The 10,084-nt window shown below is 60.2% G+C and overlaps 1 protein-coding gene across 4 annotated transcripts; it reads left to right on the top strand.

Moving 5' to 3' along the window:
- Positions 1-912: 912 nt before the first annotated feature.
- On the top strand, positions 913-9,169 carry SPATA20 (spermatogenesis associated 20). Of its 4 annotated transcripts, none has more exons than XM_033848032.2 (16): positions 913-1,014; positions 1,946-2,125; positions 2,239-2,303; positions 2,487-2,641; positions 2,720-2,863; positions 2,964-3,165; positions 3,540-3,670; positions 3,772-3,876; positions 4,100-4,174; positions 4,276-4,485; positions 4,567-4,759; positions 5,098-5,266; positions 5,549-5,760; positions 7,545-7,744; positions 8,539-8,619; positions 8,790-9,169. In XM_033848032.2, exons 1-16 carry the CDS (start codon positions 932-934, stop codon positions 8,958-8,960), a joined length of 2,376 nt encoding a protein of 791 aa, XP_033703923.1. In that variant the 5' UTR covers positions 913-931; the 3' UTR covers positions 8,961-9,169. The 4 variants fall into 4 exon arrangements, with proteins under 4 accessions (XP_033703923.1, XP_033703922.1, XP_073653230.1 ...); XM_033848031.2 differs by lacking the exon at positions 913-1,014 and adding an exon at positions 1,130-1,816; XM_073797129.1 differs by lacking the exons at positions 913-1,014; positions 7,545-7,744 and adding an exon at positions 1,130-1,816 and having other exon boundaries at positions 8,790-8,927.
- The last annotated feature ends 915 nt before the right edge of the window (positions 9,170-10,084 follow it).

Genomic DNA, 10,084 nt, shown 5'->3' with positions numbered 1-10,084 from the left:
GATGGCTTCTGCAGTTCCTCAGCCCTGACTCACTGCTGTGCCACAGGACCTTTGCACATCTGTTCCTCTTGCTTCCCCAGCATTTTCCCCATGCCCTCTCCAGAATCCATCCTTTTGTTCTTCGAAGGCTGCTACACAAATGTGATTTCCTTAGGGAGGCCTTCCCTCCTCGTCTCTCCCACCAGACCAGTTTCCTTGTCATACCTAGTCATGGTACTTCTCACAGTGGGTGGTTGTACATTCATTTGCCAGGTTGTCTGATTGGCTTCCGCCTCCCTCATCAGACTGTGAGCAACACGAGAGCAGGAGCCTGGTCTCCCTCTGCCCACCGTTGTACCTAACAGAGTGCCTGGTAGGCGACGGGCACTCAATAAATGTTGACTGAATGTAGCAAATGAGACATGTGTAAAGTACCTGATAGTACATAAAGTTGGCTCGTTATTGTTATTCAGGGAAGGCTTCCTGGAGGGGGTGGGGTTTGAGCAGGACCTTGAGGCCCTGGGGAGTCGGGGGTGGGCAGAGCAAAGGCGAAGCTCCTGGCTTGGAGGGCCTGGACAAGCCACACCTTTGCCTCTCGCCTCATTTCTCATTTGTAAAACGGGCTAGGGTTGGATAAAATGACAGGCGGCTCAGAGCTTTCCACGGCCCTGGCATCCTCACAGCCCTCCATCTTCTACTCAAGAGGGTTAACCGCCACAGCTGGTCTAGATCCAGCCGGGACGGCCCAGTTTTGTGTACAGCCTCGTGTCCCCCTCTCCGGTCTGCAGTCCCTCAGTCGACCACCGGGCGGCGCTCGGAGACCAGCCGCGTGGCCTGCGGTCCCCGCGAAGACGCACCCGCGGCTTGTCGGGTGCCCGGGCCCGCCCCTCGCAGCCTCCCTCCCGCCCTCCCTTCCTGTCCGCGGCGTCCGGGCGGTCGGCCGCCAGCAGCCATGCAGGGCGCGCGGGCCTGGCGGTGCCGCGGCCTCTTGCTGACCCGCTCCGCGCCGGGCCTCGCCGCAAGCCGCAGATACGCGCGGGCAAGGGGGCCGCTGCGCCTGCGGGGCCCCGGGGCCAGTCTTCCCGGCGCTGGTCCCCTGTGCCTGCCCGGCCACAGGGGACCCTGTGCCTACTTCCCCGAGTCCGCTCCCTAGACCTGGCCCAGACAGTAACCCCCTCCTCCCTTCCTCCCCTCCAGCTGCAGGGCTAGCTTGCCCCAGAGACTCTGTTCTGACACCACCTCCTGGAAGCCCTCCTTGAACCCCAGTGCTGGGCCAAGAGTCCTTGTCCAAAAGCACCTTGGGCTGGCCTGTCACAGTCCTTAATGCTGCAGGGGCCTGTCATTTCTGAGACCTGCCTTACAGTGCCACTGTCCCAGGCTGAGCCCCCTGAGATCAGGGCCAGTTTCTGATTCTTTGGGGGTCATGGGGTGTCTGGCACAGGACCTGGCCCCCCAGAAGTGCCCAGTGGGTGGATGTTGAGTGAGGGAGTCCCTGATGCCGAGTTTCTTCTCATTGCCCCTCACCTGGCCCAGTCCCACACCCAGCAGCCGGCAGCCTCCCTGCCCAGATCACACCCAGGCAGGCATGCCAGAGGGATACCTCCAGCCCAGCCACCCTGGGGTGGGGCCCGGTGAGGGGAAGAGAATGGAGCCGGAAGGACCATTCCACTCACTGTGACTCGCCCTGACCTCACAGTCATCACCATTCCCACCGCCAGGTCTGAGAGGTTGGGGGAGACTAACCTGGCAGGGAGCCCCCAATGAGCCACCTTTCCTCACCCCCCGAAAAACACAAGGGGGAGCGCAAAGGCCACCGTCTCCCCCGTGGTTCAGAAAGGTGGGTTGGACTGGGAACAGGGGGCTCCAGGAGGGGTGCCAGAGGGCAGGGTGGGGTCAGGTGGGCCTCTGGGGGCGGTGTAGGGGGAGGTGGTGGAGACTCCTCACCTGACCTGCCTGCCCACGACAGGGGTAGCTCCTCCCAGGACAAGAACCGAAGCGTGACGGTCGGTAGTTTGGTGCCCATGTCGGCTGGAGGGAAGGGGAGCCGGACTAACTGCTCTTGGTCCACACCCCAGAAAGTCCCCAACCGCCTGATCAGTGAGAAGTCGCCGTACCTCCTGCAACATGCCTACAACCCTGTGGACTGGTGAGTCCCTCTCCTGATGCCCTCCCGGGGCAGCTGGACCCTCACCCCTCCTACCCCCCCACTGCCCACCCCTGCCCGGGCTAGTGAGTGATGCCCCACCCTGCCGGGCCTAGGTACCCCTGGGGGCAGGAAGCCTTCGACAAGGCCAGGAAAGAAAACAAGCCAATCTTCCTTTCAGGTACTGCGCCCACCTTCCCTGGGCTGGGTGAGGGGAGTGGTGGTGGATCAGGGAAGGGTCCCCTGGGCCTGGGGGCCTCCCAGGAATCTACAGGCCAGGGCCTCTCTGGCTCAGCCGCGGCCCTTTGGCTGGCCCCCCTCTGACCAGTCACTGGTCCCCCCTGGCCCCGTGACCCCATTCCAGTGGGGTACTCCACCTGCCACTGGTGCCACCTGATGGAGGAGGAGTCCTTCCAGAACGAGGAGATTGGCCGCCTGCTCAGTGAGGACTTCGTCAGTGTGAAGGTTGACCGGGAAGAGCGGCCCGACGTGGACAAAGCGTATATGACCTTTGTGCAGGTGCGTGGTCTTCCCTTGGAGGGGCGGTTGCCCGTGCGCGTGGGGCCGCTCCCCTCACCTTGGCCCTCTCTCCGCCAGGCCACCAGCAGCGGTGGGGGCTGGCCCATGAGTGTGTGGTTGACTCCCAGCCTCCAGCCCTTCGTGGGGGGCACCTATTTTCCCCCTGAGGATGGCTTGACCCGCGTTGGCTTCCGCACAGTGTTGATGAGGATACGGGAGCAGGTGGGTGTGCGCTGGGGAGTGGGGGGCCGGGGGGTCAAGGGTGAGGGAACAAGGGCCCCCACCCGGTGCTGACCTCCAGGTCTGCCCCTGCCTCCCATAGTGGAAACAGAACAAGAGTCCCCTGCTGAAAACCAGCCAGCGTGTCACCACAGCTCTGCTGGCCCGGTCGGAGATCAGCATGGGTGACCGCCAGCTGCCACCCTCCGCTGTCACCACGAACAGCCGCTGCTTCCAGCAACTGGATGAGAGCTACGACGAGGAGTATGGCGGCTTCGCCGAGGCCCCCAAGTTCCCCACGCCAGGTCAGTGTCCCCCGCCCCGTGACCGCTCCAGCCCCGGCCTGGCCTTCTGAAGCCTACCCCAGTAAGTGACCTCCTGACTCTCGTCTTGCTTAGCAACCTCCCACTCTCCTGTCTGGCCAGTGACCTCCTGAGCCCAGCCTGTCTGTCAGTAGCTATCTAGTGAAGCCCTGACTTGTGGTCTTAGCAGGGACCTTCTAATACTGACCTAGGTAACGATCACCTGTCCTGTGGGTTGACCTCCTGACCCTCAGCCTGTCCAGAGAGACTGCCTGTTGCGTGAACCCCTAAGCCTAGCCTGGCCAAAGTCCTGATCACCCAGAGCTCGGCCCCTTTGTCCTCCCCGGTCTCTCACCGCTTGCTCTCGGTGTCTGCAGTGATCCTGAGCTTCCTGTTCTCCTACTGGCTCAGCCATCGGCTAACTCAGGATGGCGCTCGGGCCCAGCAGATGGCCTTGCACACCCTGAAGATGATGGCCAACGGGGGCATCCGAGACCATGTGGGGCAGGTGAGGGGGGGCTGGGCATTCCCTGGAGGGGGCAGCGGGCGGCAGCGGGGTGGGGACAGCAGCTGGGACCGGCCTCCAGCCCCACGTTCCTCCTGGCACAGGGCTTCCACCGCTACTCCACCGACCGCCAGTGGCACGTCCCCCACTTTGAGAAGATGCTGTACGATCAGGCACAGCTCACGGTGGCCTATTCACAGGCCTTCCAGGTGACCCCTGATCCCAGCCCAGAGCAGAGACCCAGCCTGTCCTCCTAACGCCTGGCTGCCCCTTTGCAGGGCTTTCCTGGTGACTTGAGGCTCTCCCTTAACCTCACCCCTAATTCCCTCTCATATGCCCACTACCCAGCTTCCCTCCCTCCCTTCCTGGGAGAACGCTGACTGCCCCTTGTACCTAGTTCCCTCTGCTTACAGCCTCCTTCCTTCCCATCAGATCTCTGGCGATGAGTTCTACTCTGAAGTTGCCAAAGGCATCCTGCAGTACGTGGCTCGGAACCTGAGTCACCGGGTGTGTGTCCGCTAAGGCAGGCGGGTCTGGCTGCGGGAGGGCTCGGGGCCTCCACTGGCTGCCCTGAAGGCTGGGGCCAACCAAGTCTCCCCTCCCCACAGTCTGGAGGCTTCTACAGTGCAGAGGACGGGGACTCGCCCCCGGAGCGGGGCATGAGGCCCAAAGAGGGTGCCTTCTACGTGTGGACAGCCAAAGAGGTCCAGCATCTCCTCCCTGAGCCCGTGCTGGGCACCACCGAGCCTCTGACCTCGGGCCAGCTCCTCATGAAGCACTATGGGCTCACGGAGGCCGGCAACGTCAGCCCCGGTCAGGTGAGGACAGCTGGGTCACGGGAGGGGTCCTGGAGCCAGATAGGCAAGTGGACTCCTTCGGACAAGGGCTGTTTTCCTCAGGACCCAAAGGGGGAGCTGCAGGGCCAGAGCGTGCTGACCGTCCGGTATTCACTGGAGCTGACTGCTGCCCGCTTTGGCCTGGAAGTGGAGGCCGTACGGACCTTACTCAGCTCAGGCCTCGAGAAGCTTTTCCAGGCCCGGAAACATCGGCCAAAGCCGCACCTGGACAGCAAGATGTTGGCGGCCTGGAACGGTGGGGTGGCTGTCTGAGGCCTGATCCGTTTATAGAATTACCCTTCATAAGGGCCCTTATGTATGACAGGCACCTGCTAAACAGTAATTCTTCCTTTATCAGGTTCATTGTCCTTAATTTACAAATGAGCAAACTGAGAGTTACGGTAATCAAGAGTTACGGTAATCCACCCGAGGTCCCACACAGGGACAGGAGCCCAGCTCTGCCTGGCGCTGGAGCTCAGACTCTTACCCGCTTACCCTATTGCTCCAGGGAGGTGTCAGAGCTTGGGGGGTTGGGATGGACATACTGGGAGGGCCCCAGCCGGCATCACAACCACTCGTGTCTCCTACCTCCAGGATTGATGGTGTCTGGCTTTGCCGTGACCGGGGCTGTCCTGGGCCAGGAGAGGCTGATCAACTACGCCATCAGTGGTGCCAAGTTCCTGAAGCGGCACATGTTTGACGTGGCCAGTGGCCGCCTAATGCGGACCTGCTATGCAGGCTCTGGGGGGACCGTGGAGCACAGGTGGGGGGCCGGACAGTCCAGGAAGGCTTGCCTCCTTGGGCATCCCATGCTCTTCTCTCTTCCCCTCTTCTCTTCTCCGGGTGGGCACTAGTCCTGGCTCTGCTTTCTGCCCGCTATGAGCTCTTAATCTCCCTGGGACCATTTGCTCATCTGGGAAATGGGCTAACGGGGCCTACCCAAGAGCTAGATTTTGAGGGTTAAACAAAAGCACGTGATAAGGGCCTCCTCTGTGAAAGCTCCTCTCTCCCTGTCCTGTCTCCTCCCCAATGCCTGTCCCCCCAGCAACCCGCCCTGCTGGGGCTTCCTGGAGGACTACGCCTTCGTGGTGCGGGGCCTGCTGGACTTGTACGAGGCTTCACAGGAGAGCGCGTGGCTCGAGTGGGCTCTGCGGCTGCAGGACACGCAGGACAGGCTCTTCTGGGACTCCCAGGGTGGCGGCTACTTCTGCAGTGAGGCTGAGCTGGGGGCTGGCCTGCCCCTGCGTCTGAAGGACGGTCAGTGAGGATGTGGAGCTGGCCCGGGGTCCTGGACCCAACCGGGGCTTGGTTTTTCCTGGGGGAGGCATAAGTGCAGTGTGGTGGTGGAGGGCCGGCATGGGCAGGGGCCAGGCCCTCCTGGGCTCACAGCTTTACCACTCATTAACCGAGTGACATTGGGCTGGTCTCGTTGCATTTCAGAGCCTCAGATTCTTTTTTTTTTTTTTAACGAATCAATTAATTAATTAATTTTTGGTTGCGTTGGGTCTTCGTTGCTGCGTGCGGGCTTTCTCTAGTTGGGGCGAGCAGGGGCTACTCTTTGTTGTGGCGCGTGGGCTTCTCACTGCGGTGGCTTCTCTTGCTGCGGAGCATGGGCTCTAGGCACATGAGCTTCAGTAGCTGTGGCTCGCAGGCTCTAGAGCGCAGGCTCAGTAGTTGTGGTGCACGGGCTTAGTTGCTCCGCGGCATGTGGGATCTTCCGGGACCAGGGCTCAACCCTGTGTCTCCTGCATTGGTAGGCGGATGCTTTAACCACTGCGCCACCAGGGAAGTCCCCTCAGATTCTTAATATGCAAAATGGATCTATGTTGGCATTCCCTTACATGGTTGACATGAAGATTGATGTAGCTATTCTGTGAGCATGCTTCGTGGCAGTGCGGCATGCCTAGATAGATTGAACAAGGCCAGCTTCATCCCTGCCCTCACAAAGCTTACTGTTCAGTAAGGGAGACAACTAACAGACGGTAACGTTTAAAGCAAAAACACACACACAAATACATAGCTAAAACTGTGAGTGCCTTGGAGAAGTAGGAGCTGCCCATCAGGTACCTTGTTCCTGTCTTTTCTCAGTGGCATTTAGCATCACCTGATGCCTCTGGTCTGTTAATGGTCTCTCCCCCCACTCAAATGTAAGTGTCTTGGAGGCAGGATGTTGTCACTGCTTTATCCCCAGGATCTAGCGCAGGCCTGGTACATAATTAGGTGCTCAATAAACGTTAGCTGAATGAAAGGGCCCTGAGAGAACAACGGTGGGGCCCAGCTGAGCCGGGGAGTCATTTAACCAAGGGCTGGAGGGCAAGATGGGGCCGTGTGATCCTGGAGGAGCAGGAGAGGGATTTCAGGTGGAGGGAACAGCCTGTGAGAGGCTCTGAGTGGGCAGCCTGTGCCCTGGAGGACAGGGCGGGCAGAGGTCAGCGTGTGAGGGGAGGATGCCCAGGTGGGGCTGGATCCCTGCAGGGTCTTGTAGGTGTGGCAAGGAGTGGAAGGCTCTGGTGAGTTTTGAGTGGGTTGTGATTTGCTCTAGTTTGGGTTTAAGACTATTACTCGGACCGACGGTGGAGAAGGGAATGGGGGCAGGGGAAACAGGGCGGCCAGGTATGAAGCCGTTAGTGGCGTTGGTCCAGGCAAGCATCAGCAAAGGCCCAGACGAGGTAGAAGTACGAGATGGGAGAAATGGTCAGGTTGGATCTATTCTGGTCACAGACCCTGCAGGTTCACGATGGATTAAAAGTGGGAGGTGAGGGAGACGGAGGGAGGGGTAGTGATGGAGGTGTCAGCAGGGAGATCGGGGAGCCTGGGAGCCAACAGCTCAGCCTGGAGCAGGTGGAGTTGAGGATGCGTGTGAGCGCGCAAAGGGTCAGTAACTGCTGGGGTCAGCATTACACTCTCAGACCTGGGGCGTGAGCTGGCAGGCAGGGACTCCTCTACCCCATCCCTCCAGCTGCCCTGGCCACAGTCCTGGAGCAGGGTCCTGGGACCCGATGACCCTCCCTCTCAGCGCTTGCCCCCCATGCACCCTGCAGACCAGGATGGTGCGGAGCCCAGCGCCAACTCCGTGTCGGCCCATAACCTGCTTCGGCTGCACGGCTTCACGGGCCACAAGGACTGGATGCACAAGTGTGTGTGCCTATTGGCCGCCTTCTCTGAGCGCATGCGCCGTGTCCCCGTGGCGTTGCCTGAGATGGTCCGCGCCCTCTCAGCCCATCAGCAGACCCTCAAGCAGGTGGGGCACTTGGGCCGGGACCCTGGGTGGGAGGGGAGCTGGGGTGCAATAGAGACATGGAGTGGAGTCCTAGGGGCTGTCCCCAGAGCTCAGGTCCATGAATGTGTGGCCCTGTGTGAGTGTGTGTATAGGTGTCTCCGAGGGAATGTCTGTAAGGCTGCTCAGTGCAGATGGGGGAGTCTGTGTGAGTGTGTGTCTGAAGCAGGCCTCCGGCACGGACAGGTGCCTGTGTGAGGGCCTGTGGCTGGGGCTGTCAGAGGAAGGGGTTAACTGTGGGTCCCTGTGGCTGCTGACGTGTTTCTCTGAGGCTTCTGTGTGCCTCTGTGATTCTCTGTGTGTCGGTGTATTTGGGTCAGCGGTACAGTGCGTGCAGACATATGCTTGTCTGTGTGTAAGTCTCTATGTGTGTTACTGCTGTGCGTGTGCCTCTGGTGTGTATGACTCTGGAGTGGAGGTCTGTGACTGTGTGCCTGGCTTTCTGAGTGTGCGCTGGTATGAGTGAGTGTGTGTGCCCCGTGTTCAGGCTAGCCTGCTTATATTTGCATGTTTGTCTATATATCTCTGCCTCGTGTGTGTGTGTGTGTGTGTGTGTGTGTGTGCGTGCGTGCATGTTCTCACCTGCTGAGCAGTGAATCCGATGCGGCCTCCTGGCAGCTGGTCTGGGGGGTGCTGAGCTGAGTCCCCATTTCTTCTTAGGCATATAGGGTGGCTGGCAGGAGGATGGGGAAGCCCCGGCAGGTCTGGGTCCAGCCCCTCTGCACCTGTCACTGGAGTTACCTTTCTGTTCTGGCCAGATCGTGATCTGTGGAGACCCCCAGGCCAAGGACACCAAGGCTCTGTTGCAGTGTGTCCACTCCATCTACATCCCTAACAAGGTTTGGTCTGTGAGCCTGGCCCCACCCTCTTCCTCCCCTGCCAGGGCCCCCTCCCCTCCTCAGCTCCCCAGTATCTCCGGCTCCTTTGAAGGCCTGGGGAGAAGACACCCACTAGTGGGCCCTGCCGGTGTCCCAGTGCCCCCAGGTGACCCTCTCTGCCACTCTCCCAGGTGCTGATTCTGGCCGATGGGGACCCCTCGAGCTTCCTGTGCCGCCAGCTGCCCTTCCTGAGTACCCTGCGACGGCTAGAAGACCAGGCCACTGCCTACGTGTGTGAGAACCAGGCCTGCTCGATACCCATCACCGAGCCCTGTGAACTACGGAAACTGCTACATCAGTGACTGCCTCCCCCACCTCGGGCTGGGGCGGAAGGTGGAGCTTCCCAGCCGGCCAGAGACTCAGGCCCTGCAGGGCCCCGCAGAGCCTGCGGCCACCCCTGAGCACACTGTCACCAGGTGACCTCGGCCGTCCTCGCTGCCCCACCATGGGCACCCACTTACCCTGGAATAAACCTAACAGCGTCCTGCGGGAACCTCAGGGCCTCAGCCTTGCTTATAAGAGAGGGACCTCGGGCTCCAGCATGGGAGCCAGCAGCCCAGGTCCCCTTTTCTGGGAGCCCCTAGCTGCCCCCTCTGCTTCCTTGGATTCCTTTTTCACCTTCAAAGGTCACCAGGCTGACTCTGCCCCGCTCTATGGTCATTGCAACCTGAGTGAAGCTGGGGTCAGGGGACCAGTAATGACCACCAGTGGTGTGGGTGTGTACTTGCACGGGAGGGGAAAGGCCAATCCTTGCCCTCAGGCAGGGTTAAGAAAGGGGCCTGCCCTCCCTTCCCATTGTCTCCTCCAGTTTTAAGCTGGGGAAGAGGCAGGGGGATGCTTCATATAAGGTTTTATTTTTCATGGAATTTGCATATGTTCTGGTCCATTATGGGAGCTGCTCTTATCAGGACCTAGGACACTTCTTTTGGGGTATCCGTCCAGCTCCCAGCCTTCCTGCAGGAGGTCATATGGTCCATCCGCCTGCCTTCACTTAAGTCCCGGGAAAGAGTTTTCTTTCATTTGCAGCATCTGTTGGGGTGGAAGTCCTTCTCCAAACCTGAGTCCTTCCTGCTTTAGGGAAAGCTTCTGCCTTCCTGTGATCTCCTCCTGTTCCCTCAATGTTGGGAGATACTCACAAGCCCCATCCTTGGCACCCAGCATCTTCATAGGCCCTGGAACCCCCATCTAGTTTTCACCAGGGGGAGGGGACTGGGAAGCATGCTTTGGGAAGGGCAAGTGTAGGATAATGGGGCTGACCCCCAACCCTGGGCCCTTTGGGGGTCTGATGAGCCTAGGTACCCTTGTAGCCCCAGAGCCAAGCAGTAGAGAGAGCCAGAAGAGGCCGCTAGAGATGAGATCTGCACGGGGCCACTGCTTGTGGGGACATCAACAGTGGGGAGGAGCCGGGCTGGAAGGAGCTGGGAGA

This window comes from Tursiops truncatus, chromosome 20 (genome assembly GCF_011762595.2).
Source record: "Tursiops truncatus isolate mTurTru1 chromosome 20, mTurTru1.mat.Y, whole genome shotgun sequence".
NCBI classification, from domain to species: Eukaryota; Metazoa; Chordata; class Mammalia; order Artiodactyla; family Delphinidae; genus Tursiops; species Tursiops truncatus.
The sequence above is the reverse complement of the archived record's forward strand: the minus strand, read 5'-3'. Positions and strand labels throughout refer to the sequence as shown.

Bases quoted from the DNA above. Each gene is read 5' to 3' on its own strand.
- SPATA20 (XM_033848032.2), top strand. From the start codon at position 932: ATGCAGGGCGCGCGGGCCTGGCGGTGCCGCGGCCTCTTGCTGACCCGC. The intron at 3,877-4,099 runs GTGACCCCTGAT...CCTTCCCATCAG, and splicing joins CCTATTCACAGGCCTTCCAG to ATCTCTGGCGATGAGTTCTA. The intron at 5,267-5,548 runs GTGGGGGGCCGG...CTGTCCCCCCAG, and splicing joins GGGGGGACCGTGGAGCACAG to CAACCCGCCCTGCTGGGGCT.